We start from the raw sequence: 20,245 nt of genomic DNA on the forward strand, positions 1-20,245 counted from the left end.
TTAATACCTACCACCCTGCTAGCAACAGGCATGGACATCTATAGAATAGGTTTAGACATGACAAAAATAAGCAAATAAAAGAAAGGCCTTTGAACAACCAAACAAACAACTTGAGGATGGAGTAACAAAATGAAGCTGATTGAGGTCTAAGATTCAATCTTCAACAGAAACCTCAAAAATAAGATCTCTTTAAGTTTACACTGTCATTCTTGCTGAAAATGCTGATTGCCTGTACATCACACAACATGCATCTCTAGGTTTCCTTTTCTACTTCCCACCCAGGTATATACTCATAATATCATCCTCTGCTTTAGCCTCTGATTTCATATTTTGCGAGTCAAGTTCAGGCTTGACCATAAAGCTTCTAGCCTCGTGTTCTGGAATTTCACTGATAAATACAAAGTTACCAAATAAAGAAATCAGCATCAAGGAAAGAAAACAAGGACAGAGCAACATAAGCAGTTCAATATATTAAGGAAATTAGAAATATGACCAGACCTGTCTGGAGCTTCTGCCTTGGTTATAAAAGTGAATTCATGAGATGTGAGATATAGACAGAAACTTCTCAGGTCTTTTTCTTGGCAAAATTTAGACAGGTGGCACAGGAAATCATTGAACTGCTTTGGTTCCTATGCAGGTAAAATTGATGTTGCTATGTTAGTTTGTTTGGGCGCGTGCCACAGACATTTGATATTTAACTATAGCACAAAGAGAGAAAACCAGATAACATACCTGCTCAAGGATACAACCTTTGCGTAGAGCCACTAAACATTGCAATGCTTTATGAAATGTATCTCCTTCACAAGAATTCTCCACAAGATCAAAGATCTTATTTTTCATACCCTGAATGGCCTTACTAATCCATTTTGGATTATCTCTTCGAGACATCATCTCCTCAAAGTCTTTGACAGGATTAACGTCTCCAACTTTCTCAACTTCTGTTTTGGCTGAGTATTCCATTGAGTCTATAGCTTTGACATCAGCATCTTTGTCGAACTCTCCTCTTTCCTCATCTGATCCTGAAGGTCTCTCTTTTATTCTTCTTGCTGATTTTTTCAGCTGCGCATTAATTATATAATAATTGGTAAGGCAGAAGCCACCATAGTCGGACTATTCTAGAAAAGTCCAATTTGAATAAAGGGATGAATATTGAAAGTTACCTTTGGATTATCTTTTAGTTCAAAAGACCTACGGAGTTCCTCTATGATGGACTTGTTTCGAGAAAGAAGCTCAACATCAGGTTCTGTTATCTTTCTGAGGGTTTCATCAAGTGGAGGAACAGCAGCATCTGGATGCTTTGACTTCAGGTTAAGATAGCGGTAGTAACGCTGGATATTTGTACAATACTAATTGATTAGAAATTGATAGTGCAAAAGGCAATTATGGAGCAAAATTAGGATTCTTAAGTTATGATTTTTTTTATTTCATATTATTACTCAGAGAGTTCATAGATAAGCAGCACTGTTTATAATCTTAAAACCCAAATCTCCAAAGGTTTCTATCACCAGCATCCTGTTACGCACATTATTAAGCTGAAGTACCACCTAGGTCCCATTATCAACATATATTTAATATGAAATGATTAATCAAATCAAGTTATCCACCTAAGCGGTGAAAAGGCTGTCAATACCAACTAAACGACAATTACAACTCAGCAACAATGTCAACAAGCATCATAACAACTTACTTTTAATGAAATTCAGCGACAGAAAGAAAGTTTGAAATGTTAATGCATCACTTTGCGACGATTACCATGACCAACTGGCAAGAAAATATCCTAAATTCAGGCAGCTCTTTACAAAATTAGTTTAATTATGTTCCCAATGAGTGATCTAAGTGCAAAGGTAAATGTAGTTTCACACTTAATATTTCAACAATATTCTGCATGACGCCATACCTCTAGAACAGGATTAGGTGTAAAGTCAGGTGGTAACACTTCCTGTTTTCCAGGTGGTGCAAGATCCAACATCTGAACCAATTTATCTGCTGCGTCTTGTTGCTTTTCATTTGGCTGCATTGATGAAGGCAGATTGCTGAAAGAAGGAAACTGAAACTCCCGAACATCCTCAGCAAAGGGAAGAATATTGAAGTAAAATGAATCAGGCTGCAAGCAGTGGTCAATGAGAACGTCAACAATCTAAGAGTGGAATATACACTAAAAAGAGAAAACAGAATAATCAAGAGGTGAAAATTTAAACCATACTTACAGTAATATCCTTGTCAGAGACATTTGGTGTAAGGACCCCAACAACAACATTACCCTGTCCTTGCCTCCATACACATCGGACAATTGCTACTTTGTTCATTTCCTTCATTGCCCTTGCCAAAGCAGAAAGTGCAAGGATGGCTTTTTTGTTGCCAGGTTCGGCTATGAAGATATTTACATCTTTCAGGTAGTAATGCCTGAGTAAGTAGAATATGACTATGAAGATTGGAAAGATAAACGGCACAAGACATTCCCACCTATCCAAATATTAATCTGAAAAAACTGTGTAGTATTCAAGAAACTAAAATTATACCGCATTACGTTTGAAGCATCTGTGAATCCTAGTAGCTTCACACTTTTCTCTGGTTTGAACTTTACAGCCTCCAACTCAGCAGAGGATATAGGAACTACTTGAGGTCCATACTGAAAACCTTTAATCCTCTGTTCTGGTGGCACAACTTTATTAGGGTCTTCTATGCTTTTATATTCGTAATCAACCTTGATTTCATGAGTAGCAAATTTATCAGTGGAAGGAGCCTTATCGGAGTACTTTTTCAGGGTAGGAAACTTCTCTTCAGATGTTTTCTTGTAAACCCATACCTAATAAAAAGCAATTATTAGTTCCTTTTTCCTTCTGAGAAAGATAAGGTTAAAAGAATTTTTATTAGTAACTAAACATCCACATCAAACTGTCTCCAAAATAGAATAGGAAGGGAAAGAAAAGGGAAAAGAAACGTGCACATATGATTAGCAAATTAGGGACCAAAAAGGATATACATCAGGTGTATACTTTTAGTTACCCCAGCTTGTTTGGGATTGAAGCATAGTTGTCGTCGTTGCATACTTCTAAAGTTACCATCTTACTCGTATTCTAGACTACTGTAAAATCCCTACAATCCCCATAGATTGAAATCAGATACAACAGTTTCTAGATGAGAGTAAACTATCCAATCTGATTATCACAATATCTGCTGATTGTGTAAATATGAAATTCTGGGAGGATAGTTTTATTGACCCTAGTATTGATGGTACTGGATATTTCCCTCTTATATAAATCTGTCTCCAAATCAGCCAAGCTAGTAGCTGCCTGACACCATGATAAAATACTACCCTCATGATTAGACCATGTCCCTGAGATTTGATAAAAAATATATGATAGACTCCTGAAAAAAGTCACAAAGAGGTAATGCAAAAACATAATCAGTCAAGATTCTTTAGGAAGGAATGCATATGTTATCACTAAATGCTCACTTCACTTGGACATAATTCAATATATAGGGAAAAACCAAAGAAGAAGAAAAGAAAAAGGCTAAGAAAAGCTATTTCATTAACAGAAGAAAAAGGTAAAGAATCAAAATTGAAAAGAATTGAGTAAATCAGCATAAATTTCTTAATTCTCACCTTGATCTTCAATTGGGCACCAATTTCAAAATCACCTCTGTATATCGTGACTGGCGATATATTACGCGTTCTAAGTGCACCTAATAAAGAAGTTGGACTTTCCACATATACTACTTTTGAGGAAGATTTATTCGAGAATACTGACATTAGAAAATCATTTTCTTCCATAATTCTCCTACTTGTTTCCCAATCTTGTTTCATTCTGACAATTACACAGTCCATCTTCATGCCTTGTGCTGTCATCTGTGTAGCAATGGTGTTTACTTGATCTTCCTTTGTTCCTTCAAATGGATCTTTGATGAGAGAAACAGCATTTGTAATAAGGCAAAGACGTTTCTTTGCCTTGTTGGTTTGTCCAAACTTCTTAATGAGCATGTCCATACCAACAACAATCGCATCAAGAACTAATACAGATAGTTAAAGAATCAAGAACTCAAGATCATCATGAGCACATAAGAATAGCATTGAGATTAGAAGTCAACAAAATCACCTGCCACAACTACTGTTAAAAAGAGCCAGAGCACAGGCTACAAATCTACAATAGAACTAAATCAGTGCAGAAACATATTCCACAGCCAAAAACACATCCTATGGAATGAGAAAAGCTATTATACCTCATACAGCTTACTCTATTCAATGAAATCCTCATTTGTAGCTCTAATAGATATTAACTTATAATGTTTTCTTTTGAAGCCTGATTTTGGTTACCACCAAAACTTAGAGTTGTTGCACGAGCATGCATTTTAAGTGAATCATAATAGAGTGAGGCAGATGAATTAATATAGAGGAATAAGTATATTGAGGGAAGACAGAAAGTGACTCGAACAAGGATTGCATGCTTAACAACTGTACTAGTCTGAACTATCACAACCCAGTAATCATAGAGGATACAATCTCCAGGAACACTTCCTCGTGGAAGTTTTTCCAGAGCATCAACAAGATCTTCATCTACAACTTTGATATTTCGCAGAACTGTCACATGTTCATATCCTCCTATTTCCTCTTTCAATTCATTCTTGGTATCTGGGAAAAAATACATATACAGGTCATCTGATAAAATTCCAACCCCAATGCTGAGAAACAGAATTTTTTACCGCAACAAATTCCAGAAAGAGTCAGGTAATCATATGAAAATGATATGGACAGGCCAGTCCAATAAGAAAGGGAACAAAGGACACACAGTGTGTCTGGTATGACAAAAAAGGCTTTCATTGACGAAATAGGTTGATTAACTTGAACTTTGAAAAGTATTTTCTACCAAAAGTGCAAAAATGATTTCATTTGCTTGTGGATGAAAGTCATTTTCCTTTACTATTATCCAACTCTTAGTTTATGTCATTTCTTTCAACTAATACTTAGACATTGTTGTCAACTTTTAATACGCAAAAGTATCACCAAAACATTATGCTCATACTCTATTCAGTTAGGTTTGAAATAATTAGGTATCAGGTAGAAGTTGAAAAACAACCCTTCAATGAAGATAAATGTATTACAAAGGAGAAATATACCGAAAGAGACACATAAATTTAGCATTATTAGGTCAGTTAACCAACATCAAGCTGAAGATATGAGCAATTTTGTTATATAAAACAGAGTACAAAAATGTCAAGGGAATAACCTCATAAGATTCACTCTTAAAGAGGTAAACACAAAAGATGGCTAAACTTGTGTCACACAAATTCTCTTCCCCAATATATATATATGAAAAATCAGGGTAAACCACTAACCAGCTCCCCCTTCGCCCGAATTTTATGAACTAGCTCCACCACAAAATTTTCAACAAGTTGAATCTCAACCTCCTCCATAAAACCCCCAATCAGTTGAATCCTTCGTCTTATACAGTGAAGATTTGTTCCCAATTATATCCAACCAAACACCAGAAAATAAATTCTTTTTTAAAAAGTGACTTGCGGATAGAAAAACATTTTCCACTAATGTAGGAAAAATTTACTCCATATCAAATACATCAGCAGCCATTATGCAAAATACTTACCTGCAGTTCCAAACAAGACAAACCCCACTTCATCATATCTGCTGAAAACCAGCTACATACACCAAAAATAGGACAAATGTGACATTTTTCTTAACGAGTATGTCGGAAATTTAAAATTCCAAACAAAAATTGAAACCAGAAGAAACCCAAAGTGGTAACATGGTACCTTCTTCTGTATCAACAATGAGCAAACTTTTTCAATCTCAGGTAAAACTGAGTGCATGGAAGGACCCACATCAATTACCAACACTACCGCTTCCTGTTCACCAAAAAAAAAACTCTCAGTTGCAAACCCCAGAACTAATTTTAGTATCTAGTACCAAAAAATCTAATCTTTTTTCAAGAATCAAAAGAAAGTGATTCAGTGAAGCACAAATTGAGGAAATAAATAGTGGGTATGGAAAAAAACTGAAATTTACTACCTTATTACGGGCCATTAGAAGGGAAATGAACGTTCAGGGCTGTTTGGTTCTTCTTCTTCCCGCGCCCTTAGTTGAATACTTCGCAGTTTCTCAAAACTTGCACTGGAATTTTCACATAGTGCTTCTCCAATTAAGTATTTGAAAATTCAAGAAAGGGGGAATTCACACGTTGGCTCCCCTTTTTCTTGTTAAGTCTCTACTTTCCACATAAGTTATAAACTTATCATTTTGTATCCCTTTGATTACCCACTCTACTAAAATGTGAGACATCTAATTAAGGATAGAGCAATCCTAACATAAACTATATTAGTTTACTAATCCCTTTATTTTACATAGTACTCTTCGTCTGGATTCGCTAGCATTTGGATATTAAAAAAAAATTTAAAAGATTTTTGTTAAGTTTGATTTGAAGTTAAAAATGTATTTGAACATAATTTTTTTTAAATATAGTTTAGTTTCTTAAAAATAATAACATGAAACATGATTCATATCATAAGTTTTTTTAAACTATTAAAAATAGGGAAAATTATATATAATAGCAAACTATTAATTCAAAATTAAATGCTATAAAATATACTTTTGATTTAATTGTACCATATAGCAAACTATTGCTATTTTCGCCACTCTCCCTGGTGGAATCTCGCTCGCTACTCTCGTTTGGTGACAGTCTCACTCGCCTCTCTCGCTTTTATACAAACACAAATGTATAAAAATGTGTTTTGTGTTTTGTATTAAAGCAAGAAGAAATTGTATATATACATATATTTTCATTCCCCTCTCCCAAATCTCGCTCACCACCCTCGCCTCTCTCACTTATACAAACATAAACGAAATGTATAAATTGCTCTTTTGTTTGTATAAAGCGAGAGAAAATTGTATATACACATGCAAATGCATATATCTTCGTCTTATACACTTATAATTATACAATCAATATTTCTCTGCCTAGTTTTCTTTTGCCTTTCTCTCTTTCTCCTTTTATACATACATAGATTATACAATTGATTTTTTGTATACAACTGCTTTCTTTTGTATATGTATAGTGAATTATACAACTGCTTTCTTTGTATATGTATAGCGAATTATACAACTGTTTTTTTGTATATATATAGCGAATTATACATATATATGTTTGCTATGGAGCGCAATTATGCAAATTTTGTTATAGCATACAAATATGAATTTTGTGTTTGCTATATGTGAAAAGTTGCTCTTAAAAATATTCAACCATACCAAATGTACATACTTATTGATCTTAAATTCTTATGTATGCATAAACTTCATTTATATCGTTTATTATTAGTCAATTCAAGACCTGACTCTCAATTAAACATAAGTAAAAAGAAAGATGTGGAGGGCGAGGAGGGGGGGGGGGGGTAAATATGGATCAGTAATAGGTCGTAAACAAATGAGTTTTTTTCTTATATATAAAATGCGAAAATTTGGAGTAAGTTTTGAAATGTTAAAATAATTTTAACGGTCATATTTTGAGTAAAAAGAAAAAGTCGGGAGATTTTAGGATTTGAATATTTAATTTAATTGACTATGAATTTTTTTTTTAAAAAATTAATATTTATATAGCTATGAAAATTTATCAACTAAAAGTAAAATAAAAAGATTAAATTAAATTATTTTTCAAAGTATTTTCTAAAATGAGATTTTCTAAAAAGTATTTTCATTCAAGGTCATAACTAGAGACAATAAAAATTGTGATATTTTTCTTTTTCCTAGGAAATCTGCCACCTTTTATTAGAATTAAGTTTCAGTCACTTGGGTCTACCTTTGCCCAAAAAAAAAACATGTCTTAATAAAAAGAAAAAAAAGTTATTTCATACTCCTTCCGTCCACATTTAATTATGTTATACTTTTTAAAAGTCAATTTGATTAATTTTCAAAGTTAAATTAGATTACATTAGTTTGATATTTTAAATAAAAAAAGTAAATATTCAAAAATTATACGAAAAATATTATAAATTGCAATTTTTTGAATATTAATATGATAAAAAGTAATTAAAATTCTGATAGTTTGACTTTAAAAAAGAAACCACGACAATTAAAAAGTGAACGGAAGTATACAATGAAATTTTAAGAAAACGAGGTGTCCATGTGATAATTAAAAAAAAAACAAGATACTTACTTGTCATTATGGGAAACTAAAAGGAATATCCACAAACTTTTCTTCTATTAAAACATTTGCAAATGCTCTAAAAAAGGCACCATTTTTCATTTTATCTAAGGATTCAAGAAAAGGGAAAAGCAAAAACCAAGAAGAAATAAAGCAGCTCTAATTCTTCCTTTCTCAGTAATGGCATCATTAAATAGCCACCATTTTTACCCTAACAAGTTCTCAAGTAGAGTATATACTAGTAAATCTTCTTTCTCCCATTTCATTGTTTCATGTAAGGAGCAGCAGGATGAAAACACCAAACAAGTGGGTCGCAGGTATTCCCTTCCAACCCCTCTCATCAAAATGTTTCCTTTTGATACTAAATCCACCTCATTGGTATATATGTAGGGAAATAATACTAAGAAGCAGTGAAATTGCACTTCTTGGAGCCCTCTTCAACTTCAGGCATGTATTCATTCTCCTTCCAGCACTTTTTCACATTCAAATATATATGTTTGGTTTTGATTACTTTAACTCTTTTAGCAACAAATCTAGTAACCCCTTTTCCAAGATTTAACAATTGTTGCTATAGTCAAGCTACTCATTAAAATTTTAGGAATTTCTTTTGTTGATTTGAGTAATTTGTATAGAGATGGATTTCTGATCTGTGTGGCATTAGTTTCATGTTTGCTCATAGATTTTGAAGTTGAAACTTGAAAATTTGAGTTCTTGCAATTGTGTTTGGACATGTATTTTACTCGATTTTTTTTTGAAGTTCTATGATGGGAAGTAACAAAAACCCCAAAATTGCCTATTTGAATATTAGATTTTGTCAAATTTCATGGTGAAAAAAATATTTGAGGATAACTTTTCAACCAAACGCTAGCTTAGAAAAAGGTGATTTGAGTAGAAGAGATTGAATCTTGTTTTTGTGATGCAGTGGTAAAAAGCCAAATTACTTGGGAGTTCAAAAGAATCCACTTGGTTTAGCTCTTTGTCCAGCCACTAACAATTGTGTTTCTACTTCTGAGAACATCAGTGATGCTACTCACTATGCACCTCCTTGGTAACTTTTCTTTTTCTTTTCCTTTTACCTCTGTAATCTGTATGTTTTATGTTTGGTCTCTATCTCTATCATTGATAAAAAGTGCAGATACAAAGAAAAGTCGTCGACTTTCTATGTGGTGATGAGATGATGCTTCACGTTTAGTCTAGAACAGCAGTATTTATGTGCACATGGAAATTGTGCACATTAATATGATAGCTACTAGTTGACATATGAATCACAAAAGCCTCCTTTTTTTGACCATTTCTCTTTGACTAGAATCACTACGGGTGATCTTGTGTGTAAATTAATATGTGGGCGTGGCATGGCATGGTCCTAGGTAAGATGCACTCCATCTAGACTATCAAAAACTTACATGATGTTACATATAATTTTCAAGATGAAATGGATGTGTTAGATCCGTTCTATCCAAGAATCAGTATGCTCTTGACTATAAGCATCTTTTTTTTTATAACCGTGGTGTGAACTTCATTATAAGCATCTTGGTGGACTGTGCTTTTAGAATAGATCAATATGCTACCTCGACAAGGTCTTGCTATTTTCGTCAATGACACTAAGGAAAGGAATATGATAAAATTGAAGGTTAAAAGATTAGCCTTTATCAATGGGGATACTGTACAGAGATGGTAAAATTTTGGTGCTTTGATTGTCAGGAACTATAACCCTGACGGGAAACGTGGTAACATCAGCAGAGAAAAGGCAATGGAGGAATTACTTCAAGTGGTAAATAGTCTTAAAACCTGTTTCTCATCATAACAAATAGTTGAACATTATATTTCACATACCAACCTATTGATCTGCATCATTTTGAAGCTAAAATCAACAAAACCAGACAAGTCCTCTCCAAGAATAATGGAGAAGAAAGACGATTATGTGCGTGTGGAATATGAAAGTCCTATCTTGGGGGTAAGTGTTTCAAAGTTCTAATTGCTCAGTTACACACACATCATTTTCCTCAGCCACTAATGAATAAGTACATGTTACTACAGTTGGTAGATGATGTCGAGTTCTGGTTCCCTCCAGTCAAGAAATCAATTGTACAGTATAGAGCAGCATCTCGCATGGGGAATTATGACTTTGATGCTAATAGAAAGCGAATCAAGGTATGACTATTTGCTGTTCTTGTTCTTTCCAATCTCGTTTAAGTCAAATGGCTAATCCGGTCATATAAAACAGGCGCTGAGATTGCAACTAGAGAAGAAGGGATGGGCATCAGAGGACACAGTCTGAACGGCATGATCTTCACAAAGGACAACTTATTCCTTACTTAGCATGATGAAAAAAACCATCTACTGAATACATATTCTCATATATTGAGCTTCTTTAATTTGTAAAAGCTTAATAGAACAGATGAAATGACACCAATATTATTTCTGGGCAACATGTTAGCATTTGACACCAACTGGTTAATGGTGAAGCAGTCCCACCGGCCACCACTACACCACAACTCACATCACATTGGTGACTTGGTATGGGTAGTAATTTGTATGCCTTACTCTTTTCATTTCATCAAGAAACGATGCATCATCCCATTACTTAACTTCCCAGCACTCAAACACGAAATTAAGATTGATGGATAAGTTGAAAGTTATTAGGTTAATATTTTGCCACTATTATATTCTAACAATCATCAGTTCAATAATTATACTTTAAAAAAAAATGATAAATACTAACTTGACAGTTTATTAAACATACCATTTAAATTTAAAGGGTACATATAGTGCTAATAATAATACATAGATGGATTGTTTGGTAAGGTGACAAATCCACAATTAAGCCTGCAATAAATTTTAACCCAAGCTTATATTGGGATATTCCACCTTATCTCGGTAACTATAATGTCAGAATAATTTAGTCCGTGCATCCCATAATAATATATTATTGTTAGAAATCAATCAAACATTTTATAGTGTAAAAAAAAGTATTGTGGAATCAAGTGAAAGCCGGGAGAGAAGGGGGCCGGGCCATGGGCGATCTACTCTCATGGCTTCTTTCCTTCTTCCTTCTCGTTGCCGTTCTCGCCATAGTTCTGTACCAGGTTTATTCAATTAGTATCTCTTTGCATTTACCCTTTTCTCCCTATTTGATGCGCCTTTGTAAATCCCCTTTTGGGCTGTTGAAATTGGAAAATTTGAAGCTGGTAGAAAGGGAAGAGAAGTTGAACCAAATTAATTTTCACGTTACAACTTGAGGTGATGAAAGCATATCTCCAAACATGAAATTCCAAATTTAATTCAATGAACCCTAAATCTAATCCCAGAACTCAATGTCAGGTACAGAGCACTAACACAATTGCCATAAGTGACTTCACCATGAAAAGAATTCTCAATTTCCTATGAACAACCAGTCATTTCTGCTAGAAATGTCAATAGTACCAGGACTGGAAACATATATATCATACTGAATTTGCCTAATTTCACATAGAGCCCCTTAATGTAATTCACATTAAGACTTAATCAAACAATCCTCAGACTCTAATTTGTTGAAGAGAAATTAACATGAGAAGCTTAACAAACCATGTCAATCAAGAAACAGTTTAACTTGGTTGTTTGTTATCCCAATTTTTTTTCGTTTAAGTTAGTAGTGTTAGCTCTTCTAGTCTTATTGTCTTTGTAATAATTGACCTGGAAATCCATATGTGACAAATGTCTAGTGTTGAGTCTACTGATCAAAGTTCCTAGGCACAATGTTGTTAACCTTGAATCATTAGCTGCTCACATTTTTCTACTCAATGCTCTCCTTTCTATTTATATTTTTAGGGTCAGTAAATATTGCATATGGACTTATTTAACTGCAGGTCATGTGCTTGGCGGACCTTGAAAATGATTATGTCAACCCTTATGATTCTGCATCCGAGATTAACATACTCGTGGTTCCGGAATTTGTTCTTCAAGGAGCACTATGCTTCCTGCATCTTGTGATGGGACATTGGTTAATGTGTCTGGTCTGTCTCCCGTACTTATATTATGATGTCAAAGTGTAAGTCTTCTAATGAAGTATGTAGAACTGCTAACTCTTTCCTGCTGTTTGTTGTCATTGGCATCGCAAAATGGTCTGACAATGGATGTTAACCTTTTGATTAGCTATACTGATCGTCGCCACTTGCTAGATGTAACTGAGATTTTCAACCAGCTACCATGGGAAAAGAAGATTCGGTTGTTTAAGCTTGGATACCTTGGGATACATCTTGCCATTTCTATAATCTGGTAAGGTGTCAATGATGAGTTGTTCCTGTTTTTTTTTTCTGCACTTTCGTACAAACTGTTCCACTTTTTTAGGTACTTGTTCTCCTAATTTTCCTTATCTGTTTGTCTAATGTTGTATGTGATTATAGCATGATCTGGAGCATTGTGGCGGAATGAAGAATGAGGAATTGCTGATCTCACCAAAGTTCCCTAGTTCCTCCTCTGTCTGCTGCATAGCATTTGCATAAGTAAAAAGATGGAGGGCATTAACTTGGTGTGTTTCCTTCAACCTGTCCAGCATGTTATCTTTCTCTTCGTATAACCAATATTGGCTCTCACAAAAGCTATTGCTCATCAAGTTTTCTTACTTTCTTTTAAATTTTATATTCTCGTAACTTCAACAAGTAGTATTTTGTTACTGTGAAAAAGATGGAGTATAGTTACCTCTTCAAACCAGATACACTTTCACTTTTTCACTCTCATTTACTCCTTATATCAGAATGTAATGGTGGCTCCACTTGTCCCTTCAACTACCTTTCTTTTTTCCTTTTTCGTGGTCTAAAGTTTCCAACTATTGTTAACCATACTATATCCACATGAGAGTTGTTATTTAAATCATATAATGATGTTTTTTTGTGAAATATAGGTACTACTACAGATGCCTATTTTTTTTTTGAACTAATGATGGATGAGCCTTAAATTATGGTCTCAATTTTTGTACTTGTATTCTGCAAGTTTCAAGCTTTCATGTGTATCATTATGCAACAAGTGGTGGTCCTGGTGGGACACTTTAAATCTGTCTAAATCAAATGATTGATTATAATAAGTACTGTTTACTTGATCTCTTGAGCTACCTTTTCAATTGTGCATAGTTTCTGTGAGAATATATATTTGGAGTTAAATTCCTGGACAGTTTGTTTTTTTATTTGACCATATATTTGCTCTAAATATACTATCTAAACGCGATCTGGTTTATAATTTTGTTCAAAATTGCACTTTGTCTCAGGCTCATTGATGAAAGGAATCTTGCTGATTGTATGGCCTAGAGAATTTAATCCAATTTAAGGAAAGGACTGGATGTCCTCAACTAGGGAAAACATATTGACAGTAGACTATTAAGATACTACTGATGCTATTTATCTTTTTACCTTGTGATACTCTTTTCTTTTTTCTCACAAGACTTGGACAAATAGAAAGAAATTACCAACTGATATTGTCCTTGAATCTTAAACAAGTTCAACATCAAGTCATATGAGTTTGATAAAACTTTGATGTAATATCAATGGCTTGATAATGTAAATCAGCTTAACCTTGAACTCGAGCTTTATGCTATATACTTGTTATACATATTTAGTAGTTCATACACATTTCCTTTTAAGCATAATATTATTAGAACAATAATAGCTACAGAATTTGAGATACAAGGTTTTTCTGAAACTACCCAAAAGAAAGCAACAATTTGAGTGTAACTACAAACCTTCAACTTTTTGACCAAACGTGTTTAATGTTAAAGCACTCAAAAAGTTCCCTACAACAAAGATTCTGCAACTACACCATAATCATAGATGCTCTTCAGATGAAACAACAGATTCTATCCTAACAAAAGTTATTGCCGATCAGACGTTATACTATTCAGGTACTGCGTATGAAGTGCTTCAGAATCTGGGAATGAATTCACGTAGATGGATCAGATTACTCTCCTTGCAATGATATGTTAATATCTGTAGTAGACTTTCTTGAATCTTGAACAGATGGCATGGTGGTCCAGTGATTTGGTTGAATGGAAGAAGAAATAACATTTTGAGTTCCAGCTGCGGGAACATTTACAGTGTGTGCATTGGAACTTCTAGGCTCCATATTAGAGCTATGGGGCGCAGCAGGAGAGAGCGTTCCATAAGCTATTGCTTTGGGTTCTGCTTTCTGTTTCTTTGGCTTGGCCTCTTGGTAGTTGCTTGGTAGAAAACTTCCCACTACAACCTAGTATATATTGAAAGAGCAAAGAACTTAAAGAACAAAATTGAGCACTCTCAATCTCTATACTCCTGACTAACAGTAGAACATAAATAGGTAATTTTATTGTGCGAAAATGTCATGCCAAATATTAGAATTCATGCAATAGAAAATAGTTTTACCTGGACGGGACTAGCAGCTATTAGCAGTCCTGCAAGTGTACCTCCGACAACACGACCATCAGGACTTGCCAAAGAAATGCTCATTCCTCCGGTTCTGCTAGTAGTACGAGAACCCCCAAACTCTGTTGGAGTAAAGGATCCAGACAAAGAAAGGATTTCAAATCGACCCTACACGACAATATTGCACAAGGAATTTTGATCATTCATCAAATGTAATGGAGGACACCAAAGCAGGAATGAGGATTATCCTTTTTTCCCTAATGTAATGGACAGCTGCACCTCAATCCCCAACTAGTTGGAGTCGGATATATGAATTCGTTCAGCTCCATTTATGTACATTTTATTCAGCTACTCATTAATTTGTGTTACAAAAATTTGGAGACGATGAGATATTCTTGCAAAATTTTAATTTCTGTTTTGTTATCATTTCTTCGCCTATCTATTATGGACATTTCTCACAAAGGACATTTGTTGGAAAAGAAAAGAAAAATATGAACCCTGCCTTGTGAAACGTGCATCCTTCTCTAGTATGACAAGTTCTACTGAAATTGCTATACATCTCAGTTCATATCTTTAAGTTCGATCATTGACAAGGTTTGAAGAAAGGGTGGGCCATTAATAAGAAAGCTAATAACCACCATGATGTGATGCAAATCAGAGTCATTGAATGTTGAACACTACCCAAAAAAAAAAAAACCAACCTCATAAGTTAAAGTTCCCCCTGATGAATTTGGCTGGCGTAGAGTGACATTTGATATCAAACCAACAGCAGAAATAATGCAAATAGCTCGAGGCCCTTGCTGAGAAAATGAGATTATCTTCATGGTAACATCCTAGGCAACCAACGAAAGAGTAAATACATTTCTGATCTGAAGAAGTAACAGAGTAATAAACCATAAAGAAGAAGTTGGGGTGGCGTTAATAATTCCCAGTTAGAAATTCGCTAACTGGGAAATGAAAAGGATCACTCCTTTAAATTGAATTCCCAAAGAAGTATGAATTTAAGTAACTATATTTGTAATTTAAAAGGATATAATTTTTTTTTAAAATTGTGGAGTTATTTAGTGCATATGGAAATTTGCAATTTATATACAGCCAATTTTCCCCTCACACCAACAAAAACAACCCTATGTGCATATGACCTTATTCTTACATTTCATTTTTTTTTATCAAGCTATTCTCAAATGGTATTTGCAACAATGTTATCATTAGAGATCTAATCCTACACATATACATCTCACAGACTCGGGGAAAGAGCTTCGAGAACCTTTTTCAAACATGGTTGACTGTATAGAATAGTTGCATGAACAACCATATCCAGTTTGAAAATTCACATCATCTGCAAGCACTTAAATTTTGCTAGTCATGTGTATGCAAATCACCGATCACACAGCTGAATACAAATGATAGTTACAGAAGCAGAACTGGTAAAGCCACTGTGCTGCTGGGACAATCAGTACATTACTCACTAATACAGTGAAATCTGTTAGACTAGAATACAAATACTAGTACTGTTCGCTGCTCAATTTAAAGTTCTAAATACTTTTTACGAGTAAATAGTTAGTTTTAAGAGTAAACTATTGCCTTGTGCCCCCAGCTGTGATTTGTTAAAACACTGGAACTGTTGGTTGCTCAATTTAAATTGAGGCTAGAGGCCAGGCAATTCTTGAATTATTACTACATCCAAGTATCCTGGATCACTCTTTACTTTTGTCTAAACAAATTTACTTGATCCCTTTTTTCTTTAAGCAGTGAACTCTTTGATAACCAAAAACTGTCAAGACTTGTTCACATCATTTTAACCTTTGCAAATAGTTTTATTAACAATCAACCAGTATCCTTGTACAACCAAACATACCTCACCAGCTTCAACTGTGATCATGTGAGGCAAAAAGTTGCCACCTGTGGAACATGAAATCCATTCACCTACAAGATGAGATCTAGGTGATTAGTTGCAAAACTTGCATTGCTAACTGAAAGCATATCACTAAAGGGAACGTAACCAATAAGGAGAAAAGATAATTATCGTCTCGACAAGGCTACTTAAATTCTCCTGCCAAAATTCACACTTATTTACATGCAACCAAAACAAAATGCAGGAAAAACAACTTTTTTTTTTATTATTTTCCTTGCAAACCTTAGATTACCTACCTCAGAAAAGCTGGTCGAGTTAATTAAAAAAACAAGAATTATATTTTCTTTTTTCCTTAGCACCAAGAACAAGGGGAAATTTAAGAATCTAGATCATGCTCTCCATTCAGAAGGAATCCATGTACATTTCTACCACAGATTATTTTCGTCGCAAAAGGGTCATAGTCTATGTTGTTCGTATTCTTCAAAAACGTCAATGGGTGCGTGTCGGATTCTCCAAAAGTAGTGTATTTTTGGAGAATCCGACACAGGTGCAGCATCGAAAGTGAAGAATCCGCACAACTTAGGCCATAGTCCATACAAATCATGTCCTCTTGATGAACTAATGCTAAATCAATCACAAGTAGTTTATAAAATCAAGTCTCATTATCTTCATTTGGCAAAATGTTGAACAAACCACGAAAAGATGAAAATGAAAGAACAAAAAGAAAGAAGATATAAACTACAGTTATATCAGCTATCATCATGAAATCAAGAATATATGGTCCCCCAGAGAACTACGATAATTAGCACTAACTAGCCAAATGAACAATTAATTCAAGCCCCAATTCTCCATAGGAATTTGTATTTAACTTCATTCATATTAAAAACCTCAATAGTACTCCATATCCAAGATCCCAACATTCCAGGTCCCTACTAAAAACACACTAGTTAGAGTCAAAGACACAAAACTTCTACATTACCTAAATTCTCAGCCCCAACTTTGTTTCGAGGCTTTTTCTCCGAAGCAGGACGGGCAACACTCACTTTCTCCGACAAGAAGTTGCCGGAGGTTGGTGGCGCCGATGCTGAAATAGGCATAGGTGAAATTGTCCTTGCAACTGCCCCATCAGGCCCATACTTCCTAGGACGTCCCCTTTTCTTCTTCTCTGAGCTAATTGGAAAGGCAGTAGCTACCGGAGGGGTAATCACCGCTAATGTTCCGGGTGGTAACGGAGTAGATTCTGTTCTTGATGCCATATGATAGTTTGATGGAGCTTCTGGAGCTATCACTGTAACTCCAGCATTCATAGCTTCCCTTGACTCCATTTTTTCCAGCAGATATTAATGCTTTGCAACTGTAAACAGAACAAAAAGAGTAAAAGAAGTGAGCTTTCTTACATTTGCTTCAATGGAAACTCAATTTCAAATCAGAAATAACAAGTACATTGAACAATCAACACAAGATTATATTACATCTTGTCATACTCATCTATGTTGCTCGGACTCTTCAAAAATGTTGATGTAAATTGGATCCAAGGATCCAACACGGGTACCGGCATCATTTTTGAAAAGTCCGAACAATATAGTTACTCAACCAACATCATTGCACATTTCAAGAAACACATGAAAAAATAACCCCTCAAAAAAAAAGACAATTTTTTTTCCTTTCTTTGCTGAAAAACACAAGATGGCAATTCAACATTTTAAAAGTAAAATACAGAGAAAGAACAATATGAAGAGTATATTATAATAGCTTAATATGACTTCTGAAAAAAAAAAAACCAACATTTTCTAAGCCTTTAATTTTCTATTGACAAGAATTCAAGAACCAAAGTACAGACCAGAAAGAATGTTCTTGTTGTTTTAAACATCAGACCATGGCTGGCTATGACTAAAAAAGAAGTAAAAAACTAATCTTTAAACCCAAAAAGCCAAAAAAAAATAAAAAAATAAAGCTTAAAACTTGCAAAAACAAACAAGAAATTTTTTCAAACAACAGATTTAAAAACAAACAAACAAAAAAAGAGTGAGAGTGGAGTTTGACTTACACTGTTCTATGTCACAGATCAAAATTTTACAAACAGAAAAAAAAGAGAGAAAGAAATGATTATATAACCAAAAGATTAATGAAGTAAAAAAAAAGAAAAACCTTTTTGGTGGTTTTTAAGAAGTAAAAAATGGCTGTTTCCCGGCCAGAGAACCAGTTTTCAGGTGAGCAAAATTTCAAGAAAAAGACAATATGTAAAACAAAAAAGTGGAAAGCAAATTTCTGAATGCAATGCAAATTCACAAGAAAAAAAACAAGAAAAGTTATTTATTTTTTCATTTTAATACAATAAAATAATAATTGCACTAAAACCAAAAAAAATAAATGAAATATGATTAAGATGAATTTCAAATCCGAGTAAAGAAATTAAAAAAAAAGGCGGTCATTATGATTATTGAGGAAGGGTATTTTGGTAAAATGGTGATGAAACAATAGGTATTACGGGGAAAAAGATAAAGTTTCTTTTTAAAATTGGATTAAAGGCATCTCCAATCCAAACACCAAATTTTACATTAAATTTGATGTCAACACTATTTTTAGTGTAATCAACTAAAATTTACGGTATCAAATTTTACACCAAAAAGAAATATTTTTCTCTTTCTTTATTATTATATTATTATTTCTTATTTCATTTATATTTTCTTATTTCATAAAACAAATTATTTCAAAAACATTCACCATATATAATTCATGGTGAATGTCAGTTATTACTTCGTTGAATATTTATTATTTTTTGTTATTTTTATGTACATTGCATTAGTTGTTTAAAAATGTATATGTTTGCATTTTAAATTTTTGTGAAGGTTAATTGTAGTTATATTCAATTATAATTTATAGTAAAATTAACATAAATTTAATTTTTTTAAAAAGTCATATACAGAAAAATTAATTTATAAAAAAAAGCTAAATTGTATATCTAAAATTAATATTATAAAAATATTACATAAAAAATAATTAAATATACAAGAGATTTAATTAAAACATATCATTTATATAATGTTTAACTAAAAGTTTGTATAATAAAATAATATTAAAATATTCAAAAAGTGAATTGGTGTGATGAATTGTGTTACACCAAATTACACCCTTTTTGTCCTCTTTCGCCGAGGAGGAAAGAATAATCCTCCAAGCAGACAGAGACCTAAATTTCCATTAGATTCATTCCTAAGCTTGCTTTGTTGCAGCAAGATGATCAGTCCGAGAGTGCTGGAGAGAAGAGAAAGCGGAAAAAATCTCTCTTATTCGATCATCGAGAAGTCGGACGACTCTTCAGTAATCCAGGCTATTCACATATCAAATCTGATGTAAAAATTGGTGTGAATTAGAGCTTAAAACACCAAATTTTACATTAAATTTAAAATTTGATATAAAATTTGGTGTTGAATTGGAGATGGTCTAAATATTATAGAAATAAAAGCTGAAAAAGTGAAGTAGGGGACCAAAAGTTTGTCAGAGCGGTCAACCTTTTTTTGCCGCTGACCTACTTTTTGTCCTTTTTTCAAACGAAGGGTATTTCTGAGATGTTAAAATTATGCCCCTGGAGTATTGAATTAATTATTAAACAATGCCACTGATATTTGATTAGTTGAATTATGTCCAATTTGAATAAACATTAATACGTACTTGCTATTTTCTGAATTATAATACTCTTTTCGTGAAAATGGCAAAAAAAAAATTACCGTACACAAACTGTAATGAATAAATAGACTTTTGATATAAACAACAAAAAAGAATTATAAGCGGGATAAGATGAACTTAAAGAAAATACAACAATATTAAGTCATGCTCAAAATAAAGTAAAAGAGAATCAAAAACTAAATAATATAAATAAT

At 33.6% G+C, this 20,245-nt stretch overlaps 4 protein-coding genes across 8 annotated transcripts; 2 read left to right on the top strand and 2 right to left on the bottom strand.

The window, feature by feature from the left end:
• Positions 1–75: 75 nt before the first annotated feature.
• On the bottom strand, positions 76–6,209 carry LOC102579031 (ATP-dependent DNA helicase 2 subunit KU80). Its single transcript, XM_006339370.2, has 12 exons — positions 6,023–6,209; positions 5,767–5,859; positions 5,601–5,652; positions 4,499–4,630; positions 3,608–4,011; positions 2,520–2,806; positions 2,208–2,403; positions 1,898–2,104; positions 1,161–1,328; positions 733–1,059; positions 499–629; positions 76–388 (listed from the first exon to the last, which is right to left on the bottom strand). The coding sequence occupies exons 1-12, from the start codon at positions 6,035–6,037 to the stop codon at positions 268–270; spliced, it is 2,133 nt and encodes a 710-aa protein (XP_006339432.1). The 5' UTR covers positions 6,038–6,209; the 3' UTR covers positions 76–267.
• Positions 6,210–8,210: 2,001 nt separating this feature from the next.
• LOC102579357 (uncharacterized) lies at positions 8,211–10,597 on the top strand. Its single transcript, XM_006339371.2, has 7 exons — positions 8,211–8,464; positions 8,538–8,594; positions 9,070–9,195; positions 9,849–9,918; positions 10,009–10,101; positions 10,185–10,298; positions 10,372–10,597. The coding sequence occupies exons 1-7, from the start codon at positions 8,328–8,330 to the stop codon at positions 10,423–10,425; spliced, it is 651 nt and encodes a 216-aa protein (XP_006339433.1). The 5' UTR covers positions 8,211–8,327; the 3' UTR covers positions 10,426–10,597.
• A 482-nt stretch (positions 10,598–11,079) lies between these two features.
• LOC102579679 (protein cornichon homolog 4-like) lies at positions 11,080–13,729 on the top strand. Of its 3 annotated transcripts, none has more exons than XM_015311296.1 (5): positions 11,080–11,233; positions 11,993–12,174; positions 12,279–12,401; positions 12,530–12,654; positions 13,387–13,729. In XM_015311296.1, the coding sequence occupies exons 1-4, from the start codon at positions 11,162–11,164 to the stop codon at positions 12,555–12,557; spliced, it is 405 nt and encodes a 134-aa protein (XP_015166782.1). In that variant the 5' UTR covers positions 11,080–11,161; the 3' UTR covers positions 12,558–12,654; positions 13,387–13,729. The 3 variants fall into 3 exon arrangements, with proteins under 3 accessions (XP_015166782.1, XP_015166786.1, XP_015166787.1); XM_015311300.1 differs by lacking the exon at positions 13,387–13,729 and adding an exon at positions 13,027–13,370; XM_015311301.1 differs by lacking the exon at positions 11,080–11,233 and adding an exon at positions 11,382–11,468.
• Positions 13,730–13,747: 18 nt separating this feature from the next.
• Positions 13,748–18,663, bottom strand: LOC102580329 (AT-hook motif nuclear-localized protein 1-like). Of its 3 annotated transcripts, none has more exons than XM_006339373.2 (6): positions 18,415–18,663; positions 17,347–17,721; positions 16,371–16,438; positions 15,214–15,345; positions 14,513–14,680; positions 13,748–14,357 (listed from the first exon to the last, which is right to left on the bottom strand). In XM_006339373.2, the coding sequence occupies exons 2-6, from the start codon at positions 17,690–17,692 to the stop codon at positions 14,073–14,075; spliced, it is 999 nt and encodes a 332-aa protein (XP_006339435.1). In that variant the 5' UTR covers positions 17,693–17,721; positions 18,415–18,663; the 3' UTR covers positions 13,748–14,072. The 3 variants fall into 3 exon arrangements, with proteins under 3 accessions (XP_006339435.1, XP_015166773.1, XP_015166775.1); XM_015311287.1 differs by lacking the exon at positions 18,415–18,663 and adding an exon at positions 18,208–18,282; XM_015311289.1 differs by lacking the exon at positions 18,415–18,663 and adding an exon at positions 18,153–18,171.
• Between the last annotated feature and the right edge of the window lie 1,582 nt (positions 18,664–20,245).

Source organism: Solanum tuberosum, unplaced genomic scaffold (assembly GCF_000226075.1).
Source record: "Solanum tuberosum cultivar DM 1-3 516 R44 unplaced genomic scaffold, SolTub_3.0 scf00010, whole genome shotgun sequence".
Taxonomy (NCBI): domain Eukaryota; kingdom Viridiplantae; phylum Streptophyta; class Magnoliopsida; order Solanales; family Solanaceae; genus Solanum; species Solanum tuberosum.